A 25,755-nucleotide genomic window follows, 5' to 3' on the forward strand; every position below is an offset into this window, starting at 1 on the left:
TTTTTAGTATTATCTTTTCCCCATCGTGCTCACTGAAATAAGGACAGAAGTTACTGAGGCAGCACAGGGAGATATTTTTATTTTAAACTCTAACAGGGAAAACTGCAGAGCAACAAGTGACAAAGCAAAATGCCTTAGCATCTCCATCCAGTTCTCGTTCAACTGACTGGAATGTCATGGCTTTTCCTTTGACTGAAGCTCTGAAACTCGAAACACAAATGGAAAACTACTAATATCATGTGTTTCAGCTTCTCTTTTCAGGAAGTCCTTTAGCCACAGAGACTGCTGCAGAAGAAACTGTCAGCTGTACTTACGGAGGCTCTACTGCTCTTTGGGTGGCCAGTGCGTGGCAAATAGCCCGGTGCCCAGCAGAAAGCAGGCACCAGCAGCCCGAACTTGGCTACCAGTTGCTGTTGCATCAGGACTTCCTCCCCAGGAGCTGAGTCCTCTCTCCCCCTCCTTGGTTTTTATTGGGAAGTTTTTACGAAGCACTTAGTCAACTCACTGTAATAATAAAAGCTCATGCCCATAGTATTTAAGAACTATTTTAGAAACAAAAATGCCACTGACCTCCTATAGAAACCCATGCAACACAGAGTTAAAAAGGCATTTTAGAAACTGGCCTACAGACTTTATCCCACTGAGTGCCTGGCTGGTCTATGATCCTTTTGCACTACTCCTTTCCTCCTTCCTCTTCGGTTTTTTTAAGGCAGAAAAGATGACAGACACATGGTGCATTTTAAGAGAAAAAGCAACTTGGAAAACTTGTAGCTTCATTTCTTCGAACAGCTTACCGACTTTAGCTGTGAAAAGCCAACGTTGAGAGAAATTTACATTTTTCTACGAAGAGTCCCCAAGGTATCTGCAAATCATTAAACAGTTTACTTGGTGTCTTTCCATTCAGCTTTCTATAAAATTTTACAAGCATCAGTTGACTCCAGTTTTCCTTGCTATTTCTTGAAGGAAAGGATAATTTCCATTTAGATTTTATTATCCGAGATCATTTTCCCCAAGAAGCATTTGTATCAGTTTTTCTCATTTGTACAAAAGACTCCAAATGTCACCTCACAGAGAAGAGGAATTAGTAATTCTCCTCCTCTTTTTTCTGCCAAAAAAGAAGTTTTATTAGTGCATTTGGGAAGGAATAAAAAAGGGGGGGTGGGGAATTTTTTGTTTACTATGCAAACATTTGAAAGAGCAACACATCCTAAAGACTGTGTAACTAGTCTTGCTTCACTGTTAAGTTACATTATTCTTTACAGTAAGAAAATTGAAACCAAATCATATAGAAATAAAAAACATCTGTGCAAGTTTAATGGCCAAAGAGTCCAAAAGGAAAAAAACTTGGGCTAAACAGAGCCAGGGCAGAATATGTTTTCACACAGAAGTAACCCTCTGTTCTAATACGGTCCTCTATAGCAGAAATGCACTTCAGGATCCCCAGCACCCTTTTTCCTTCCTTTTTACCTACCCAACATCTACAAAGTGTGCAGAAGAACCAAAGAACCCTGCAGTCGAATCTTGCAGAATATATATTACGATACAGTTTTAAACAGCCACAGAAGAAAAAAAAGCCCACAACTAATTGTAAAAGAAATACCTCCTCTCCCATTGTGAAGCCAAGCTGCCTTTCAGCAGCTCGAAGTGTCCAAGAAGAGCCCTGGAGTCCTTCCCCTTCCTTGCGTGAGCTCAGCTCAGCGAGAGCGGGAGCCCAGCCCTGACACTGACTCACGCTCCGGGCCATCCCGGGGAAACAAAGGTTCCACTTGTTTATTTCACAGGAAATCTGGAGCTTTTCCTACCTCTGCTCCCTCGCAGCGAGAAGTTTCCTCTCCTTTCCCAAGCCGGCCTAGTCTCTCCTGGCTTCTTGAGACTGGCAGCTAGGAAAGGCAATGTGAGCGAGGATGTACAGGCTTTTTCTCAACAGCCCAGGCAGAAAGTTTTGCAAATAACTCTACAGGAAAATGAGCTTATGACAAATTCTGAGTGTGTTCGTGTCTCTCTTAAAAAAACCAAAAAAGCTGAAATTTCAGGTCATTTATGCCTTTGTTTCTGCTTTTGTTTTTCAAAGAAATATGATCAAGGAACTGAAACATCACTAAGATGATGCTCTGTTCCATGAAAATCTTAGTATTGCCTCCTCACAAACTTTCAACTTTAAAATGACTGAAAAAGGTCAGAGGAGGGGAGCACACCATGGACTTCTCAGATAATTTGGAAGAAATTAACTATCTATATTTAAGCAAACCACAAGACACTATACACTCTCACTGCCATTCAACCTTATATACCATTCAGTTAGCATTTAGACAGAAATATGTCTACTATGGAAATACTTAGGCACACTCAAGGCATTCCATATACACACACTGCCCATTCTCTACAGAAGCATTCTCATGGGAGTGCCAACACAATTACGAGACAAGGAAAAAGCCTCTGAACTCACACATTAAAAAGATAAAAGCAAAAAAAAGGTTCTCTCTAGTTTTGAGAAACAGTGTAAGGAGGGACATGATAAACTTCGACAGCATGTAGATTTTAAAGAGGAGGACAGTGAATTGTTCAACATGGTTCCCACAAAAAAAACACCCAGAAAAAGCTTCATTTGCAGAGCCAGGATATAACAATATATTTTCTGCTACAAGAGTGAAATACAAGAACACAGGGAGGTTATACAAATTTACTTATTGGATGCTTTTTTAAAAACCAGCCATTCCCTGGGGATTATTTAGATATATTTGGTTCTAATCCTGTTGAGAGGCTTGGATTAGATGATCTCTGAGATGCCCTTTGGCCTTATACTGAAAGCAAATCACAACTGATCTGAGTAGGACTATCACTGCAAATGCAAACCTCCAGAAAAAATACCAGGATATTTCAAAGAATGGAAACGAGCAAGAGATGATGGCTCACAGAAAAGGCAACATCTCTTACAGCCATACTCCCTGTGCCTGCACCATGCTGCAGAACGGGTTCGGGAGCGATTGAGAGCAAAGCCTGAAGACCCACCAACCTGCAACCCCTTCCTGAAGATTTCTACCTTCCAATCACAAATTATTTTCAAGCTATGTTACAGTACATCACTATCAGTTCCAGAAAACACACGATTATTGTTACTTATTTTAAGAGAGAAGAATAATCTGTAACACATTTGTAATTTATACAATTTATGAGTATATAAAAGTATGACAATCAGGCATGGCTTTTAAAAAATAATCTTCAACTAGGGAAAATTTAAAAAAGGAAACCCATTCACAAAAATTCCAAAAACTAATGAAGCTAAATAGACAGCAAAAGATGAGTGTATAAATTTTACTTCACAGATTATATTCAGTTTGGTTTACATTCACCAGTCTTTTTAACACCTCAGCAAACATGAAAGTTTTTTATGTAATTCCCAAAGTCAGGTGGGTTATTTTTTTTTTCTTTTTTGCATAACTGTATTTGTTCTTTTCATTTTCAAAGGTTGTGTGTGCTAAGAATACCAAATGTCATTTCATTAGAATTTTTATAATCTTTTCAAAGCTTAAAAAACTTAACAACTCAGACATAATATCAGTTATATTATCTGACAAAATCCAAGTGGGGGCAAGAAAAAAAATCATTTTACTTAGAAACACTAAGATACAGTTTATAAAACTGTTTATTCCTAAAGCTTTGGTTATACTAAATTAAATCTTTTTATATCAATTTATATCAGTTAGATATTACTTAGGTAATTTTACTGCTATTATTAGACATATTATATGTTATTAATCGGTGAACCAGTTCTCTTGAAGCTCATCAGACAGCAAAAAAAGCCAGCTGGCATGGCAGTATTGTTACTTTCTGAAGCATTTTCTCCGTACTGAAGTTGAAACATGAGACAAATCTTTCCTAGAAATTCAGCTTATGTCTCCATCAAGTATCTCTGGAACTCAGGAAACCAGCTTTATTTTAAACTATTAAAGCACAACATTTTGAGGTTTTCAACGATTCTTCTTTTATAATGCTTGTCGGGATATAAGGCTTGGTAATGGTACAAATTAAACTGAGATTCAGAGGTTTACTGTGATTAGCAAGCTACCGATCCAGAGCAACTTACAACATACATATTTTTATTGTCTCCCTATTATGAAATAAAATTGCATTAGCTTAAACCTGCACATCCTGTTTTTCAGACTGAAGCATCCTAAGATTTCCTAATCAAAACCATGACTGCAAAATCAGGAGCATTCCCTCCCAGAGAGCACTCCTCCAGGAGAACCCATTCTGGCAGAAGCCAAGTGCTGTGCCCCAGGAGAACAGACCAGATTTTCCACGTTGCTTTTAGGAGTAAGTTCTGGTACTATGGATACTTCTTACACTCCTCTGCTTCTATTTTTAGATGTCCTCTAAGTAGCTCAAGTCAGAAACACGTGCTGAAAATGTTTTCACGCATATGCTTGATGTGTTTCTTTCATACAGACAAATCTTTTCTGAACAAAGACCAACGATATACATGTAAAGTCTTGTGGCATGGACAACAGCTAGCTTGCATTTATTTAGAGTCCAATTAAAAACAAAAGCCTAAAAACCATCACAGGCAGCACGAACCGTTGTGTGGGTAACCTCCTCGGCCAAAAACTGCTAGTGCGGACTGATGTGAAAGCTGAACCACATCACCAATGCCTGCACAACTCTGTTCAGGCAGCTTGAACCTTTCACAGACCAAAGTGAGAAAACATGCAAGCACAGATATCTAAGGGGGTAGCAGGGAAGGCAAGGAAGTATGCGGGAGATCAGGAGTCACTATTCACCCACGTAGCACAGTTCAGTGACTCAGCAGAGACTCCTTGCCAGCCAAGGTTATCGAATTTGTTCCTCTCTTTAAATTTAATTTTCCATTTCCTGTTCTATCCCCTTGGTACCAAGTCCTGCTTTGAGTCAGCCTCCCCAAAAGGGGCGTGCTGCTTTTCGACCCTCCCTCATTTCACGAGCCGACCATATTTTCCCTACCTTTCCTTCTTATTGCTGTGAATTAGTTACTCCGGCCTTGCTCTCAGGCCAGCTGCAGAAGGGGTGAGGGTCCTTCTTCCCCTGTAGCTTTCCTCATAAGATGGCACCACCATAACTGGTTAGGGCAGGGGTGCCAGACTACAGCAGACAGCAACTTGAAAGCAAAACACAAATGCTGCTTGAGCAGCTGAGTGCTTCCCCCTGCTCCTACGCAGAGTATGACACGCTGCTGATGCTTGCCACGACCGCTGCTGCCATCACCGATGGCCGTCTCCGAACAACGAACGCCAGAGCCCCGTGCTTTCAAGCGCAAAGTGCGACACACACTTTGGTACTCACACCGCACGCTCTCTGCCTCAGCAGGCGTTTTTCATAGCGTTCGTATCCAGGAGGTTTCGCTCACATCCATTTTGTCATTATCTCAGTATTTTGAACACTGGCTTCAACATTCCTGTGAAGGGAGCAAACAGCTCTGAAGGCATCGGAGGGGAAAAGCAAGCAGCAGCGAGCCGTGCCGTAGGGAGGCAGGCGCAGACCCACGCACTGCGGGTGCCGCTGGGCAGCACTGGCCGGGCTCGGACACATCGTTAGCTGGTTTAGAAATGCCAGCAGGAGCCTCCAACTTGCACCTCCCGAAGACTTCTTTTTAAATGACAACTGAAAATTAAGGGGAAAAAACGTTTTCTACAAGCAAGCAGGCAGGAACTGCCAGAACAGGTGTGGCAGAGACGTGACTGTCAGCGCGACGCATTCCCCACCGTTTCTGGGTCCCCAGCTCACCGGCTTAAAACAGAAACTCAGACCTTGCAGGAGCTCCGTCTCGGAGTTTACAAATTTCTATCTTATTACAGAGGACAAGCAGACTTAATAATTGACATGAGCTTCTAGGCCTTATAGCTCTTGTGTCTACTTCCATTATTTTTTCTCCATTTCTCCTCTCTCAAACATACTAAATATATACAGAAATAAAATTTTCCGTGTAAATTCAGTGTTTTGGAGTGAGAAGGATCCCTAAACACCAGTTAACTAGACCTTACAAGTTGCTGGATCTAGAGCCATGACAGCCTCTCCTTTTATACTAAATCATTACAGTGGCTGCAATATTCCCCAGTTTGATGGTTGAGTGTATAATTTACATTAATTTCTGGCAAATGCTAATGTGACCTCATCAAAGGCTGTTAATGAAATCTAGCTCTGCTCAAATTCACCGCTGCTAGCCAACTATGAAAGTCTTGCCTGAAGAAAACTACTAATACATTTCAAATGGAAAATGTGAAAAATACTCTCAGTAGTCTCTTCTGAAGTAAGGGCAGTTTTCAGAGAGGTAAAAACGGCTTTTTAAGACTTTTTATTTTATATTCACCTATAGTGGCCTTTAGCATTTCCAGCTGAAGCCTCAACTCACTGACCAACCCCATACAGTTAACTCAGACTAAGGAAATGTATCGGTTGAACTAATTTTCCTTTACTTTCAGAGGTTTATTTTTAGACAGGAGAGGAAAAAGTGACAGCTTGTTAGAAAAATGGAAGCACATATAGATCATAGTGGAGGGAAGTCCAACCTACAAACAGAAGTTTTACATAAGCTACTACAAAATAAAAAAAAGGAAAAAATAAATAAGCATAAACTCCTGTTTAAATATCTTGAAGCTGCATGAGCAGGAGGAGGACGTGTGAAACGGGCATTTCTATTTGACCATAAAACTTGTACTACTTTAACAGTGTTACACTGAATTTTCTCAGGAGATACAACATGCCTATACGTGTACTGTGTTTCTTCTAAAAATTCATCTGTCAGCAAGCTATGTCTTCAGTCACATGTACCTTTGTAAATTAGTTCACTTACTTACACCTATTACTAATGGGAATTTGACAGAGCCAAGCCTCAGGAATCTGATTCTACTTATATATGGCCAATGGTCAATTCATCAACATAAACAGGCAAAGAAAAGGACTACAAAGCATATATATATTTGATTCTTTAAAAAAAAAAAAAAACACAGCTCTGACGGCACTGCTCAAATTAAACTCCCACAACCGCACCATTAACTTCCCTAGGATAATCTGCTTCTGTGATTTTTAAAACACAAAAAAAAGCAATGAATTCTGCACACCAATAAAACCAATGAGGTTTCACGCAATTCCACAGTTTTGCCTTTAGTTAAAGAGTTTATTGATCACCTTAAAAGCCAAGGCCACTATATCCTACATTTTTACCACTGGGCTAACACTTGGAGCACATCAAATTGCCTGGTGATTTACCGGAGAGCCTAATGGCATCTGCTTCTGCTCATCTGGCCGCAATCCTTTCTGCCCTCACACTTCTGCCAACATTTCTGTAAAAGCCTCCTTAACTTAACGCCCCAGTAATTCATGTCACCTCTGCGTGAAACATGATCTAAACTTATGATTCATACAATTGAAAACACATTGGAACACAAAGTGATAACACCAACAAAATGAGACCCTGTTGATTCTTCTGTAAATGGAACTGCCATTTTCTGTGGGAACTATCTTGGTCTATCTAATCCCACGTTATAAAATCCTCACAGTAATTTATTGATGCTTTAAAAAAAATCAGTAGTTGTTAGGAAATATTTTAAATCAAAAAGGTAACAGTATCATTACAGTAATATATAAAAAGTTTCATCAATAACTGTATCAAGAAGAAGCAACAGAAGGAGTTCGAGGGTCTCCTAACTTCTGAAAGAATTGAAAAAAAAAAGAAGGAATTGAGGAGAGCATTGTTTCTGCCTCTTCAAAAGATTACAAGTTACTGAAAAACTGAGGCTACATGTAAATGAGCAAGGCACATAACAGGGCTAAGATCCCTTTAAAGACTACATTCACAGAATCATAGAATAGTTTGGGTTGGAAGGCACCTGCAAAGGCCATCCAGTCCAACCCCCCTGCAGTGAGCAGGGACATCTTCAACTAGATCGGGTTGCTCAGAGCCCCGTCCAACCTGACCTTGAATGTTGCCAGGGATGGGGCATCTACCACCTCTCTGGGCGTCCTGGGCCAGGGTTTCCCCTCGCTCATTGTGAAACATTTATTCCTTAGATCTAGTCTAAATCTGCCCTCTTTTAGTTTACAACCGTTACCCCTTCTCCTATCACAACAGGCCCTGCTAAAAAGTCTGTCCCCATCTTTCTTATAAGCCCCCTTTAAGTACGGGAAAGTGCAACAAGGTCTCCCTGGAGCCTTCTCTTCTCCAGGCTGAACAACCCCAACTCTCTCAGCCTGTCCTCACAGGAGAGGTGTTCCATCCCTCTGATCATTTTGGTGTCCCTCCTCTGGACCCGCTCCAACAGGTCCATGTCTTTCCTCTGCTGAGGGCTCCAGAGCTGGACACATTGCTAGAGAAAAACTTGTACCGATTTGGCACTGTGCGTCAGACATTGTGACACTTTTGATCCAGCACGCAGAGCTTGGAAGCTAAATACAACCTTGCTTGGAATGACAAACTTAACAGAGGATTCTCCCTCTCTCAGCCTGCGCTAAATGGCAAAGAACATGACAATGACGAGGGAAGAATTTCCTGCAGCCAGGGGAGAAGTACTTGGGAGGTTAATGTTTTGCAATTGTAACCAAATGTTGTGTCAGTGAATCACATTTTCTTGCTATGAGAAGGCAAAGACCGCAGTGCTGAAGCCTCTGAATGGCACTGCTCAAAGGTTAACCATCCTGACCCTAGACAGAAAAACAGCAAGGACAGCAAAGTAGCACTGCTTTTAGTTATCTACACACTTGAAACACAAATAATGGATTGTGTTTACAAAAATGAAGCCATTATTTTCCACTAACCACACCAACTTTAGGAGAATTTTGAAGACATAGGAAGGAAGGTCTGTGATTATGATGGAAAATTTTAGAAATTTTCTGAAAATTTATGTTTAATTTTTGGCTGGGTAACAAACATATTGACTTATGCTGCACAAATATTTGTTCTTTGTGAAAAACAAAGGTAAGAATTCTCATTATTGTAAAGTGGAATAAGACTTCCCTTCAGGGAATGAAGGCCACTCCATAAGCACTTTGCGAACACTTCACATTAAAAGAAGGTTCTTCAGAGTTCAAGGGATATGTAATTTATTTTAATCAGTTCCCATTTACAATCACTACTGTACAGATAGCTACACTTACAGTAAACTGCAGACACAAGAAATCCTCATGTGGCATTAACAGGGCCTTATCATTTGTAAATTGTAATCTGCCTATATCAGTCTTGGGAGAACTGAATTTTGTGCAACACATGAATTCTGGTCAGTGACTACATATGCATCACCCTCACAAGTGAATGCTTATGTTACGCACCAATTACAAATACTATTGTAATGGAAATTATAATAGTGTGTTTATCTTAGGTGATTTTCTTCCCGCACTGCGTATTTCCTTTACACACCTAGATGCAGGAAATTAATAATTTAAAACCCACCTCTTGTAGAATTGCATTATTAAAATACACATTTCCTGATGCTACAGGACTTTCTATGTCCCAAGTCAAAAAAAAAAGCGTTAGGTATAGACATGCATGAGTTTAAGTCACGTATCAGGTGCTTCCTATACACAAAGCGATTTTCCTTACATGGGACTTGTATGAACAAGATTGCAGCCAGCCATCAAATGGTTTTTCTTTTACTTAGATCACCCCAGCTCTTCACCACCCTCCTCATACAGAAGCCAAATTGCAGTCTGCTGTAAAATATTAACCAGTTCTCCCTCAGCATAACTAACTTAAGAAGTTTCCACTATGCGTTGCAGGATCTCCCCTTCTGCTGTACCGCTGTAACTCAGGGCAGATGTGGGGGTAGGTGCTGTGCTATAAATCAGGTCACTGAAATGATCTAGGTTAAAACCCAAAAGCTTTGTGGGCCAAAAAGATGTAATTCATGAAGCACCTGGTTCTACAGACAACTGGACAAGCACAACTCAAAAGGTGAGAAGCTGCCGCACCAGGGAACGAGAGCAGCTCCCGGGAGCTTCTTAAAATCACCACGGAGCCAAAGAAAATGCTGAACGTTAACTATGCCCATAGCAGAACTCCAGGCTCTGGAAGCCTCCTAACACTTCTCAGCATATCAGTAACGCTGTGCAAATCTAACTGTTCACTTAAAGGAAGGATTTCACAGCTTTTTCTTCGGTTGCTACTTCATTAGGAAGCAATGCATTTCTTTCTTTGTTTCCTAAAAAACATACCTTAAGAGTGACCAGCCCTTTTTTTTTAAAAGTTTGCCTCCTCCAGTTTATTAGAAACATCTCATTTTGCTTTCTATTCTCTCTCTATTTCTAATGTACTTAGTGATGGTTTTGGAGGCTTTGGAACAAAGAGTGCTCTGCAAAAAGGTGGTCTGTTTCAGTTTGTCAGAAAGTAAATTTTTTCCCCAAGTGTTAATCTCAGGACTTTCTTTTTATGTCATATAGAACAAACCCACAAAAAAAAAAGCTTTAATTTTTACTAATACCTTTAAACAAAGCTAGGCAATTTTTGAAAGCATTTTAAAATCAACAAACCCAGGACTAATTTGATGTATTTAGGTATTTGCCAAAGCTTCCTTTTGTCACTGATGGCACAGTGACAGTATCTCCCTCTTAGTTTATATAAAGATTAGCTGCTTTTTTTTTCTTAACCGTAATGTAACTGCAAACCTGAAAAGCCTCTCTAGTCTTGCTCTCTAAACTAATATTTTCTTAGAAAAAAGGCCAATATAGGTACGCACAGAGAAGTAAGTTTTTAAGCACAGTAACGGTTCTTGCAGACAACCAACCTCACTGTAATTCACTTCCTGGTGTGCAGCAAAACAAAAAAAAGGAGAACGTTGTCCACAGAAAGATTAGGAAATAATGACCATAAACTTCAAGTTTGGGCCAGTGACAAAATTCAGAACTTTGGGGTGAAAACTTTTTTAAACCAACACCAAGAGAGAATTAAGGAATGACACATACCTTATCTACTGGGAGAAAGTCATTTTCAACTTCTATTGACCTTGGTCGTAGCTTTATGGGTTTGTCTTTGAAGATATCTCCAAAGCCAACACCCTTGACCTTTTTGGGTTGGATTGTAGTGCCTCCATTGGCTCCTTCTGACTTTGTGCTGCAAGAGTCACCACCATCACTCTCAGAGCCTGTAGCATCTTTTAGGCCTGTGAAATGGAGGGATGAAAGATAGAATCTTAGTTGTAAAGCTCACTGTTTTCAAAAGAAATTGTGACTGGAAAATGATCCCTCCCACCATCCTCTAAAGGAAAATGAAATCACAAGAAACAGGGAGAGAAGTTGCTCTCTGTGCCATGCGCTCATTTTTGAGTTTTAAAACCCACTTTATTTCATCACATTGGTGTACCAGTCAGAACTTACACCAATCCACAAAACATGCATACTCCAGCATCAAAACTTCACGAATGAAGATGGCAATTCCTTGAGTACCAAGAAAATCTTTCTTCCTCAGACAAAAATTATTTGGAAGACAACTCAATAAATGAAAGAGTTAAATTCCATTCTAGGACAGCTATTGTATAAAGCCATTTAAAGCTAACAAGCAGTCAGACCAGGCACGCTGTACCTTAAATCTGTGTGACTCATATAAAGCCAATTATGCAATTAGTATCTAAAGATACAATACCTAACTGGAAAATATAAAGCTGAAAGCTGTTTAAACAAATTTGCAATCAAATAAGCTGCATAATACGTTCCTTGCTGAAAATTAAATCTCTCTGCAGCATAGACAGCCTCATAAGAAAAGCACCCATGCACACTATCCTCCAGGAATGTAATAAATCAAAACTGACATTCTGATTTGCATTACTTCTCTCAGTGAATAGGAAAATTTATCTGTGCTTATCTGAAAATATCTGTTGTTTGAATAGCAGAGGCCACAGATGCAATACGGTGATGCTTCAGCCACTTTGCAAAACGGTGCAGAATCAGCCCAGTCACTGGCAGCAGGAGTGACCCACTGAAGTTTCCTCCAATTGAAACAGTCCCCCAAATCGTTTAAATCCTCCTTCCTACATTACAGATTGACTTAACCATGCTTCCAGGAAAACCACAGCAATTGCTGCTACTACAGCACTAATTCTACCTAGCAATAACAAACTCAAATCCTCACATTCCCCTCACAAGCATTTGTGGTGCCACAGATGTGGATCTCAGAAGCTTCTCTTCTTAATTATTTTGATATCAAGGTCCACAAAGTGATTACAATGGATTTTCATCATAAGAGGCTGCCAGTACAGAAGAAAGATTCTTCTTTGAAACCTAGACACCTAAAATCAAATAGAGATTATATACAAACCGCTTTCCCTCTTCCCTTTGGCAAGCAAGTAATGTTACCCAAAAATGACCTGTATTTCTGCCAAAAGGAAAGAAATAGCATTAAGATCAGGCAAGTCTACCTGATCCCTATAAATGGGCTGCAAGTTGTGGACTATGCGCAAAGATTCATGAAATCTTTGTAATGCCTCAATTTCTACAATTCTCTGCTGTGTGTAAGCAACAGAAACAGAATAAAGCAGTGTTCCTGCGCTGAAAGCATCTGAGTATCATTTCCAGCCTACAATAGAACAACCCTTCAAAACCAATTAGAGGAATTACCTAAAGAAAAAATATTTTATGAAGTCAATGAAAATCTTTATGAATAAAATTTTTAATATTAGCAATTGAACCCTTTGCTTTTGTCTCCCCAGCTCAAGTGATGGCTTTGGTTTTAACAGACAGACAGTCTCCATCCAACAACTTTCTGCCATGCTGGTGAGCAGTTCCTGTTTTGGGGAAGACTTCCTGTCTTCCTGGCAATTCACTGTTTAGGAACACGACTACCCAGTAAAACACAGCATCGTCTTCAAGGGCTACTTTAAGCTTCTCCAGTGAACCACAGAAACCACTGCACGTCCTGAGGACTACAGGCACAACTTCACGATCCAGGATGCAAGGGACTATCTGTTAAAGAGATTTCCACACCAGGGTGCTGCTAGGAAAAGAAATCAAGAATTGTGTGTCAGGCCAGGATTTTAAGCAAATCTGTTAAGCAGAAAAACCATCATATGCTGCTCTGAGATTTTCTGTACCTGAAACTTGAAAGGAGTATGAATGCAGAAAAAGAGAAAGTTCCCAGTTGAAACAAACAAAAAGACTAAAGACTAAGCAAAATGCTGAAGCCCTCTGGCCTCCGGAGTGGCTGCCACACCTCTCTGTTGAATAGAAGTAACATTTCTGTTTCTTTGAGCATTCAATTGAGATAGCATTGAATGAGCTATTTTTTTCCATAAACTGTGCAGGACTGGAATTTTAAAGAATTCTAAATAATAATACACAATTCTCTTCTTCAATATGCTGAGGTCTTTTTCTCTTTATTTGGACTTTTTATTTTCCCAAGAAGGGCCTGGAGGAAAACTTCAAATCTGGTCTCACCGGTTTATTATGGTAGTTAGAACAGTAGTATTCCTGCCGTCAGTAAAGCAATTTCTGTGCGCTCCTTCTCTTCCAGACCTCCTGAAAGCAATAACCGGGGAATTCAAGCATTCACAGTGATTCTGCTCTGTGCTGTGGTTGGGGGGAGTGGGGTGGCTATGCATAGCAGAGCCATTCTGTGATGCAGAGGCACTAAGAGATGCAAGGCTAGATTAATTATGTCTGAGAGGTCTAAATCTCTTCTGGCAACAAGTCAAAGTCACTGCCTCTTTCTTATTCCTACACCTTGTTGTGACTTTGCCGTTAACAGAGTAAGCTTTAAGTTCTACTAGCTGGACCTTTCCCAGCTTTGCAAAAGATGAGGTTGGAACAGGTTGAAACAGGTTGCCCAGAGAGGTGGTAGATGCCCCATCCCTGGAAACCTTCCAGGTCAGGCTGGACGGGGCTCTGAGCAACCTGATCTAGTTGAAGATGTCCCTGCTCACTGCAGGGGGGTTGGACTAGATGGCCTTTACAGGTCCCTTCCAACCCAAATGATTCTATGATTAGTCACCAGGGCCCTGGCTGAGACAGGGGCTAGAACCTACTTTCTTCTACTACTTTTAAATGCAAAGGGAGGGGTTACCAGTCAACTATAGTGAGTTACAAATAATATTTCTGAGAATAAAATGTCCACAACTCAAAAAACTCAAACAAATCATAGTGGTCATCAACTCTTTGCTGAACAAAGGATCTTCCTCATATGGGATAGGAAAATTACCCTCTGGCAAAGGTTCCCTCTTTCATCCTTGCCAGAATCTCCTTGAACTACTCTGTGATGGAGTGAAGAAGCAGTGCATAGACCTCCCTCCACAAGTAACTGGATTTTAACTGATAGGATCCATGACCGCTCTTAGCCACTTCCTGAGCTGAACAGAAAAACTATTTTAAAAATAGCTTTTCTGCATCACTAATCGTGGGAGAAGAGGACCTGACCTTGGACATATGTTGGAAATAAAATATGGAAGTAATTATGGGAATTACTCAACAGGTCTCACATGGACTTCCAGATCTTTGAAGCCTGCATGAAATAGAGATCAGAAATCTCAAGGGGCTCCAGTAAGAATTAGGCTTTTGTTTATGGTTCATCACTTGTTTTTCATTACTGCATCTTCATCTTTTATTACCATTCTTCTATGATGAGACATCATACCTTCTACCAGACACCTCACCTCAGGCTTACAACAGATTTCCCTAGCATCACCCATCTGTGCTTGATGATAATTCAACAGCCACTTCATTCTCAATGCTGCCACAGAGCTTTGTTTCAGTATACAGTCCTCATAATAAAAGCAACACAGGAAATAACAGGATTTTGTTGGTTTGGGTTTTTTTTAATGGGGACAGAATGGACTGAAGCGATGTCTGTCTAAAATAAACTGCATTTGAGTGGCTGGATACTGAGGCCAACCTTACAAAGCTCCTTCCAAGTTAAAAGAATCCTTCCTGACCAATTAGGAAAATAATGTAATTTATTATTTTTTTGTCTAACAGAAGCTGAGGAGCCCTCTGGACTTAAATAAATAGAAAGAATAGAAGCCATGACTTTTCCAAGAACTAGTCTGCTCTTGCTCTTATCACTTCATGGCTGAGGGAAAGAGACAAAGGTGACAGAAGAGGAGGATTACATGCAGTGGAAACTGAGAATAAATTAGATAAAATGAAGATCTGCAGTAACATTAAGAAATTATAATGCAGTGTTTAAGTACAAAACAGTCTTACTCCTAAGGACGTGCGAAGGATACTCTCTCTTACCTTCCTCCCAAGGTACATGAGATACACACCTCTGATTTGTACAGGTAAAAAACTTGCAAGCAAGAATTTGCAACACTATGTCCACCCTTGCCTGACAAATTCTTTCCTCTCATTTATTTGTTCTTTGGGTTGTTCCCAGATACAGATATAGACATAGATATAATCAGCATATATATGTCAGCAATTCTCTCGGATAAATCCCGCCAAGTGCAGCTGCACTGGTATCCCTAGACCTGCCTACACAAGGAAGCACTGGCTGATGGCTGAGGTGATCCCTCCTCTTAGAAATGGAAAAATGTCCCTCTTCCAACCACCCTCCCCCCAGCCCAGCTTTTCATGGCCTTTTTCACCACTACTGCAAACAGATTAGAAGGCAAACGGAGCTGGAGGGGACAGTTTCCCCAAAAGACAAATCTAGCCCACAGATACAGCTAGGAACTAAGCAGGAACCTGGGTGACCTAGACTGTCAGATTATGAATTTTAAACATGAAATTTTCTGCAAGAAGAGCTACAGTTAGCAGGGAAGTCATGTTGCTGAATGGGCATTAAAAACTGGAGAGCATTTCAGCTGGCAGTCTCGCCCGCTGCTGCTGCCCAGTACACCCAGGCAGTCTGAAACAGCTGGGGTAGAGCTATGAACTGAAGCGCTAAGGTACGGCCAGCAGCTCAGGAAACTGCTATCCTCAAAAGCACCGAGCACATCTTTTGCTTTTCTTTTAAGTCTAGTTATTAAATACTTCAAGTATAGCCAGGACAGGAGAAAAGCTACAGTAGTCAGGCCTCTCATCTTTTTTTTTTTTTTTTTTTTTTTTTTTTTTTTTTTTTTTTTAATTTGAAACAGCAACTTTTCTCAAATCTGTCAGCTCTGTCAGCATTTGGAGAGCTGACAAGCTAAGTACATAACATCAACAAGGTGCTCACTAACGTGCCTACTATCACACCAGTCCTAACAGTAGGAAAATTTTTCAGATCTTTAAAATTGCTCAGGAAGGAGGTAAGTCTTTTGGGGGTGTCACTTCCCCTTTCTGGCTCCATAAGCAAAGACACTATTCTTTTACCTAGATTTATTGTTGCTGAATCATCTGCAGCACCACAAGGTAGGGCTCAAATCTGAGTGTTGGGTGCATTTTTATGGTAAGATACTTCAAGTCTGAACAAGGGCAGCATCAGCAGCAATAAGTTAAAATTCCCAGGAGCCAACTGTTCCCAAATTTTGGCTGGGACAAGATATGGGACTACTGACATACAGCTATTTAAAAACACTTAGAGCTCTAAGATTCTCTGTTGCTTCGTGCTCGTTACAAATGCAAGATAATTTAGTATTCATGAAGATTAAATTCTCACAACACTGTCTGGAGGAATTTCGCACTTCACACACAGTTTTTCCTCTATGGGTACATAAGAGAGATTAGTTTTCTCAAGACATTTCAAACATACCACACTCCTGCTATGCCAGTTACAGGTCTTTTGAGAGCAACATTCTGAAATGTACCAAAACAGATTAGCTCAAACAGGGATTAAAAAGAGACCACAACATCAGACTTAATTCACCAATGGCCCCAGAGGCTCGCTGGCATCAAACCAAAGTTCTAAATCAGAAAGATATTTAGGGATGATAAAGGGCTGTGTAAACTAAAGCTGTTAAAAGAAAAACAAACAGCGGCGATAAAATTAACTCCATTCAAAGCAGGAAACAAATTGTTTCTAAATAGCTTAAAATGGCAGGAAAAAAGGGGAATACACTGTGAGCTTTACAGAGTTTTCTATTTTGAGCTGTTACTTAGCAATTTAATTTTTTTTCTTTATTCTGGATCGTTCTCTCCGCAGACAATTTATGGCACTGGGCAAAAGACGGACCACTCTGATGATGTATAAGCCAAGGATGCTCTGGCCCTCTAAGCACTTCTCAGGCTAGCTCTGTTACGTGATGTAAAGGTCAGCTGTTCTGAGGCACACACCTGAGACGATGCAAAGGATCTCCTAATTTGGACTGGCAGCCAGAGAGAAATGCTGTCAACTGTGTTTAACAGAAATAAGAACTGTGTAAATGGAGCTTATTGGGATTTCTGCCTTTTACGGAAGGAAAGGAAGGCAAGGGGAAATACGTCCTTTCCTTCTATTTAGAGAATGACAGTGTGGAATGCCCAAGTGACCGATCTGAATGACAAAGAAGGTGAAGTTACATGGCAACTGCAGTAGATGAGACAGGAACTTGTCCTTCTTCCTTTTCCTCACATATTGGCGAAGACAGAACAAATACCCACAGCCTATGAGGTATTTATCTTGCGCCTTGCTTTCTGTCAAAGTCCTGTATTTTGTTGCAGCCATCCCCAACAACATTCCATAGTGTCATAAAAAAATCAAAACCAGAAAAGGAAGTTTGGTTTTAAATATTACTGTAGAACAAAGCCATGTTGATCCTTCATAGTTTAAAGGTTAATAAATTCACACTTTCAAAAAAACAAATTTATGCTTCTTTACCAAGAGTGGTTACACACGTACAAACGGCTGAGGCAGACTATCTCAATATTAGTCATTATTTGTTATTCTTAATTATGTTCCTTAAAGAAATGTAACCATGTAATCTAAACATTTTGTCATTTCCCTTAGCATGTTTGTTCTCCTTAGAGCAACAGTTCTTGCCACGTAAGAAACAGCCCCAAGATTTTTATGCTTGCACAAGAAATCATGCGGGGAAAAGGGGACCGGTGTCCAGCACCACATAGCAGCATGCATTAAGGGCAATCCAGCGCAAGCATCTTCTGCAGCATGAACACAGAGCCATCAATACGGAAGTTGGTGGCTTCACCTCATCCCCAGCCACTTCCCCGAGTACTGTAAGAGCGAATAGAAACAATCATTCATTCAGGAGCTCTACAACTGTACCATCATCATCTTCATTCTGGAGCTATTTTCTCACCACCCTTGTTCTCACCAAGTACAGGAACATGTTATTACACATGAAATGACAGGTAAGCAACCACAGCCAAAGGGATTCTTTACCTGCCACTCAGCAAAAGCTGGTCTTTTCTGAGGCTCATGGAAAACCACTGGCTAGTGGGAGTCCAAATCAATGGAAGGATTTAATGTGTTTCACCCTAGTCAACATAATTCTTCCACCCACCACCCCCAATCCCTCGCCATCTGTATACTCGTTCTCCAGAAAACAGGATGCTTATTTTTCATCATAAAAATTTCCCTCACCCAATTTTAGCATTGTTCTTTCTCAGATGTTATTTTTCATTGTAGCAGCCGTGTATTTAATATATGGTCTTCTTAGTAAGCAAATTGTAAGAAGTTGAGGTGAAATAAAAAATTGTAACTGTTCTCTCTTCAGAACTGTCCACATTTGCGTTTCTCATTTAACTTAGTTCGTATCAGACACTCTTAAATGGGGTTAATAACATCATAAATACATCAACCATATTGATTTCTTTGAACTCTGACCAGCCATTGTTCCTCAAGGATTAGGGGAAGGATAAAAAAAAAAAAAAGTAAAACAAAAAAAGAGTGGTGGAGCAATAGAAAACACAATTAAGGTTACTCACGAGTATTTCTGTTTCAACGATCCTGTCTCATCTTCTTCCATTATATCTAATATCTATTACTGACAGCATTGTGGATCCACATATAAGGAAAGAGAGGCAAATATTTGTCAAATCAAGCATTGTATCTGCCCTGCTCCTCAGTTTCATCAGTTTCATCTTCGAAGAAAAAGAAAGCGAAGGAAGAAAGAGAAATTAAACCAGTAAAAATAAAAAAAAAAAAATCCAAGAAGCGTCTTTCGTGGAGGTGCAGGAAAGTTGCAGGATGAGAGAAAAGAGGGCTCTGATCAACAAAACAACAAGCAACTATTTTTTTGTTGCTCTGTGTCCCTCTTCAGCCAGCCTATGCAGTAGCTAAAATTTTCTGACAGCAGGTTAAAGAGCAGAATGCCAAAGGAGTTGGAATTTTGCTGAGCGGAGCCTGGCATACCTAATGACCAAAAAAGCCATGTCAGCATATGAAGGCAAGGCCAAGTGTTTATGCAGGAGACAATCTTGCATATTTCAGTGGAAGGTATCTCTAGAAGCAGCTACACACTAATTCAACAGCATTTAGCTATTTCAAGCCTTGGTTAAGTAAGAAAATTTCTTTTAAACACAGCAGTTGCAAAATGGCTTTCAAAATAAAAGTATTTTAGCACTAAGCATATGTTCATAAAGTAAAAGCTCTAAGCTTGCTTCAAAAGTCGAGCAACGCTTCATGCAATGTGATACAGGTGAATCCCAGCACCCTTTGGGCATAACTAATCTAAAGCTATGAACTGACTCAAGCTTAACTTACGGAGAAATCAGAAAGCTGAAATTCGAGCAGCTGTGGGTTGTTTTAAACAGACATCCCTAAATGAAAACAATTCTGTGGAATGTCTCCAAATGATTTTCACTGGAGACCATAAGCACATGCATATTTGCCTAAAACTAAGGACCACAGATCAGATATGAAATGGAAGGAGCTGGCCACACCTTCAGTAGGCCTGCTCTGGAAGAACATGAGTATGCAGGATGTGAGCTGTCAATAGATATAGCGGGAAGAATAAGAACGCTCCTTTTTGTATGTTAGTTTAGGAGATAACATCTCTGATTGATAGTAAAAACAATGCCAGCCCTCATTTTGTTTCAAACGTTCTTAGATGACCTGACTTTGCCTATCGCCCACTTCAGTCCCAGTTCCAACCTAATAAGCAACAAACAGGTCACAAATGTAGCTGGACATCTGGCCTTCTGAGATGCAGTTTTATAGAGAAAGCAAAATACCTCTGCAGCATGAAAAAACATGCAAGTCTCAATCAAATGCCACGGGAGCTAATATTAAACAAGTTGTCTTTGGTCAGCTTTAAAAACAAAGTTTAGATGAGTGTTTGGCCAGAGCAATGTGAAACAATCTACTATGGGTGAAGCTGCCTTCTTGAAGCTGGTTATCAAGCATACCTGTAGATACCTATCCAACTCTGCTCTCTATGAAACTGGTTTAATGAAATTTATTTTCTGTGACATGGCATGACCATGGGCCAGTATTATAAAGAAGGAGAACTAACTGCAGAGCTCTAGCACACCTGGAAAGGTGACTGAATTCTTCCTGACTTCACTTAGGTTCACCCTAAATAACTTGAAAAAAGAAGGGCCATTTGACACTGAAAATGGGCTGGGCATGGAGAGCAGGTATCTGTAAAACTCTGAAAGGCAATGTTAGGCAACACTGCCCAGAAAGGTTAATGTCGTGAAATGAAAGGCTCCGAAGACAGATCTTGCATCTGATTTGAAGTTAGATCTTAAAGTGAGAAGTCAAGCACACTGGAGATTTAATTCATAAATCCTTATTATGCTCATCAGATAGGTGCATTTGAGGACACGATGGTCTAAGAACTCTACAAGAAGCATGCAATTTGAGTGATGCATAAGCAGTCATGAAGAATATAAGATGAGAAGCAGCAGAAAAATGTGAAGACGACCAGCCACATGGTCTGCTCCAGCCAGAGCAAGAGCTTGGTTGGAAGCTTGAGAAGAGCTGCAGAAAAGAGATGAATTCTGGTAGTCAGGGACATAATTCTCCATAGGGAAATACTCAGAGCTGCACACATTCACAAAGATTTTTGTTTAAAAAAAGATCAGTTTTTGTTTAAAAAAAGGAAGGTATAAGTGCAAGTTATCAGAAGACTACCACTTCAACTGCTTCATCCTTTGCTGTGAACATGCATAAGACAGAAGTCCTCAGACACAAGAGTGCAAACACCCCCACCCAGAAAGGAGGAAGAAGGGTAGCACAGCTTGGATCTTCTCAAGAAAAAGCTGTCTGGGATGAAAGCAGATGCCAAAGTTAGCACAACATCCTGTTCACTGGAGGACAGGACCGAATACTTTGTACTTAGTCACACTGTATGTGACTCAGTAGGATCTCTTTCTGTTAGATTTCTTGATGAGGAAGCAGGTGGAAGGACAGATTTCTGTCTTCCTTACTTCCTCTGTCTTGCACCTGATGTCGCCATCCTTTCTTCTTCAATATTAACAGGGTAGTAAGAGCATATGAAAAGCAGCATGTTCCCTGCTTCCAAAACACAGAAGGCAAAAACCTGAACATGAAATGAATAGCTTTATATCTTTTATCTTCTTTGGCAGAAAAAATGTATCAACCAAAATGCTGTGAGTAATAGCTGTCAAAGACAGAATGCTGAATGAAAAGCATGCATTAAATTAAACAAAAAAACAACCCCCCCAAACCAAACGCCACAATGTTCTTTAAGAAAAGCAAAGCATATTTTATGAACTCAGCAATCACAATGGGAACTTTATTTTTAGAGCTGAAGGGCTTTTAATTCAAAGATTTGTGGTTATTATCAATAGTCTTCATGTGTCAGGCAGTAAAAATGATGGGACTAAATGATCTTAGTTTCAATCCGTACTGAGACCCAAACATCCAATGTAATTCACAATTTACTCTGGGCTTACACACATACATTATATGGACATATTACACACACATGCACAGAAGGAACGAGTGCATTCTCATTGCATTAGGGCTAGGCAGTTCAGCAGCAGCAAACTGACTTTAGCTTACAGACAAATATATGCATGTAGAGTAGCCATAAGTGAGTAGCAGTGGCACATTTTACAAGTGTAGGTAAATCAAACAAGTACTGAGGACTAAAGCTATTGCTTGTTGATTTTGAAACACACTCACTGTTATAGCGTCTGTAGCTGTCAATCTTTGCCGGTGCCACTCTGTACAGAATTGTCCCTTCAAAGGCAGATTTTCCTGACAGCAGGCAAGAGAAGGAAAGAGGAAAAAAAAGAGAAGGGGCAGGGTGGGGGTGAAGAGATCGAATGATGGTAAAAAGAAGGGAGAGGAAGAGGTTTTAATCTGTATTTTCAGTCACTAACATTTTCAAAGCGTCATTAGCAAAACAACGAGAATATAACAAAAGTATCTGATTGTACATGAAGTTAAAATATTCTTACTGCATGTATGTCAGATAAAAGAATCTCATGATTTTGCTAAAGCTGTTCTTTACAATGTCCAACAGAATGCATTTTTTTCTTAGGTTTTGTCTGTTGTCCATCAAGTTGTGAGACTTGCAAATCAAATTATTTCTCGGTCTGATTCAGCCTCCTCACAGAGCACAGAGGAAGCCTGAAAAAAATTATTACTGCAATGATGTACTCACAGTGGCTCAACACTCCTGATGCAGATTTAGTGCACTCGAACAAGCCCAGCTGACATCCAAACAGGGCACTGAAATATTCACATTTCTTTCATATACCAGGATCCTGTGAGCATCAGAAATACTGCATCTTTCCAAGCTGACTTATTAGAAATGTTTTGGACACGGGAACTGGTCTTAAACAATGCTTAGTTGAAGGGATAGGACACTAAAACCTGAATAAATCAATTTTTCAGCCAAGAGCTTAATTGGGTGTTTTGACTTGGCACATGCTGACAAAAACAAAATACTGAAATTAAAAAAGAAAACAGCAAAACAACAAAAAACCCCAAACAAATCCCACTTCCTGTCTTAGATCTTTAAGATAACATCTTTATTATCAAAACCATTAATTTCTTGTTGTTCTTTTTTTTCTGATAGCAAGATAACTGACATTTATAATAGAAAATTCAAGTGAAAGTAAAGGCTTCATCAGCTGAAGTGTTTTGTGTGTTTTTGGGGTTTTTTTAAAGCCAAGGTACCCAGGCAAGCCCAAAATAGACCAATGACAGCTTGCTGCCAATCTCATCATAAAAATTAACATCTTCTGTAAAATTTTATAGCAAAATAGCCAATACATGTGAATTGTCCCAACATTGCATCAGGCTCATTTTGGTACCAAAAATGTATATTTTTTTCCCCTGCATATCATTCTGTTGGACTTTCAGAAAATAAGAAGCTATTCTCATTTATGTATTGTAAACAGCTGTTTCTTTTTTTGTTCTTGTAGTTTAATTAACAGCAAAAGTTTTTTCTTTCCTTATTTTTACATAATGAGGAAGCAAAAATGCCACAAATCCATCTTTCCACCTTGTTTTTACAAAATACCATTAAGAGAAGGCTATTAAAACAGTCAAACAACAATTAAGGAATTGCTAAGAGAAAGATACATTAAGTTTCATGACACTGAGAAGAACCAGAGAGACAGCAATGGACATCTCAAGTTTTAAGAACTCAACATACATGAGGTTGCCTGACTGAACCATGAGCTGATGGTTCTAGCTCCAGCAGTCACGAGTTGTCGGGGGCCATCACTAACAGGTTCTAAAAATGGTTGATACATACCATGAGGCCTAGCAATTCCTGGACAGACACATACAAGAGACAGCAAGATATAAAATGCCACCTTTAAACCTTGGCATGACATTGCCATGAACATACTAAAAAGCTGTTGAAATTATCTCCTTAATATTAAGTTGTGATTCTCTCAGATACGATTCATTTGACTACATGACAACTTTTTGCTTCTCGACAGGCTGGTATAAAAAATATTCTTAAAATTAATACTAGATATCTGAGAAAACTAAACAATAATCTTATAATTCATGTATCCATTTAATATAGTAAGAGAATTATAATGCATACTTCCTGTCCATTCTGTAATATTCCCTCAAAAAAACCCCAATGTTTTAATTTAAGAGGATGCCCTAAAGAACAAGGAACTGTGCTTTACTCTCAGGGCAGCTAACCCTGCTAACATTCTGAAATGTGCTTCTGAAGACAAAAAATTTGGCAGTCACCTTGCAGCTGGGACAAATACTTTAAAACCAAGCAAACCAACCCCCAAACCCACAACCTTTGGATCTTGTAACATCCAGTATTGGGTTTGCACGGCGAGGTTTTGGTATCAAGGGCGCTACAGGGGTGGTGTCTGTGAGAAGCTGAGAGATGTCCCACAGAGCCAGTGCCAGCCGGCTCCAAGACAAGACCCACCACTGGCCAAGGCCCAGCCCATCAGCAGCGGCAGCAGCACCTCTGGGGTAACAGAGTTAAGAAGGTCAAAAAACCCCACCAACAGCAATTGCAGCCGGAGAGAGGAGTGAGAACATGCGAGAGCAACAACCCCGCAGACCCCCAGCCCAGAGCAGGAGGGGCAGGAGGGGCTCCAGGCGCCGGGGCAGAGGTTCCCCGGCAGCCCTTGGGGAAGCCCACGGTGAGGCCGGCTGTGCCCCTGCAGCCATGGAGCTCCACGCTGGAGCAGATCTCCACCCGCACCCAGGGAGGGCCCCACGCTGGAGCAGGTGGATGCCTGACAGAGGCCGTGACCCTGTGGGAAGCCCACGCTGGAGCAGGCTCCTGGCAGGACCTGTGGAAAGAGAGGGGCCCACACTGGAGCAGGGTTGCTGGCAGGACTTGTGACCCCATGGGGGACCCACGCTGGAGCAGCCTGTTCCTGAAGGACGGCACCCCGTGGGGGGACCCAGGCTGGAGCATTTCGTGAAGAACTGCAGCCTGTGGGAAGGACTCACATTGGAGAAGTTCGTGGAGGACTGTCTCCTGTGGGAGGGACCCCACGCTGGAGCAGGGGCAGAGTGTGAAGAGTCCTCCCCGTGAGGAGGAAGGAGTGGCAGAGACAACGTGTGATGAACTGACCACAACCCCCATTCCCCATCCCCCTGTGCCACTGTGGGGGAAGGAGGTAGAGAATTTGGGAGCCAAGTTCAGCCCGGGAAGAACGGAAGGGTCGGGGGAAGGTGTTTTTAAGATTTAGTTTTTATTTCTCATCATACTGCTGTGATTTGATTGGTAGTAAATTGAACTAATTTCCTCAAGTTGAGTCTGTTTTGCCCATGACAGCAATGGGTGAGTGATCTCTCTCTGTCCTTATCTCAACCCACGAGCTTTTCAGTGTATTTTCTCTCCCCTGCCCAGCTGAGGAGGGGGGTGACAGAGCAGCTTTGGTGGGCACCCGGTGTCCAGCCAGGATCCACCCACCACACATTCTCACTTTCCAATCTGCTGAGTACCCACCATCTAAGGGGATGCGTAGCTTCCCAACCCGTCCAGTTAAGAGGCAAGTAAGTCCCACGATCAGTATTCAGAAATATTTAGGCACTTCCAAAACTAGCCCTAGCCATTTTCAAAAAAGTGTTTTTTTGTTCTGATGAAACTTCTGAGTTACCCTATGGCAGAGCATGAAAAGAAACCAAGATAACTCCTTCTGGCCATTTACTCTGATCTGCCATAAAATTTACATGGACACAACTCAATTGGACCTATGTAGATCAAAACAGAAGGACAGATAAATATGCATTTCTATTAACCTTATTTTTAAAAAGCAAAATTATATGATTTTTCTCTTCTGTATTTCTTCCACTCTGAGTTCACAAGAAATTACATTTGCTCTTCCAAAAAGGCTCTCTTTAGAGAGGATCAGTAAAATGTGATTAAAAGATTGATTTTAACTAATTTTAAGTAAAGCATTAAATTTAAGTATTAACTAAAAAATACTCTTGTATTTGCACAGTGCCCGTTCTCCAAAGATCCCATGCTACTTTCCCAAGTCTCACCGTAAATCTGTGAAGTATTACCTTATCCATTTTACAAGCTGGGCTGA

At 40.5% G+C, this 25,755-nt stretch overlaps 1 protein-coding gene across 1 annotated transcript in view; it reads right to left on the reverse strand.

Annotated features, from left to right (window-relative positions):
• SH3KBP1 (SH3-domain kinase binding protein 1) overlaps positions 1 to 25,755 on the reverse strand; it is a gene marked incomplete at its 5' end in the record, with an annotated part of 104,896 nt that overhangs the window by 76,333 nt on the left and 2,808 nt on the right. The window contains one exon of the mRNA XM_010292532.1: positions 10,924 to 11,120. Within this exon, the coding sequence (XP_010290834.1) occupies positions 10,924 to 11,120 (197 nt within the window). The remainder of the gene's footprint in view (positions 1 to 10,923; positions 11,121 to 25,755) is intronic.

Source organism: Phaethon lepturus, unplaced genomic scaffold (genome assembly GCF_000687285.1).
Source record: "Phaethon lepturus isolate BGI_N335 unplaced genomic scaffold, ASM68728v1 scaffold578, whole genome shotgun sequence".
Lineage (NCBI taxonomy): Eukaryota > Metazoa > Chordata > Aves > Phaethontiformes > Phaethontidae > Phaethon > Phaethon lepturus.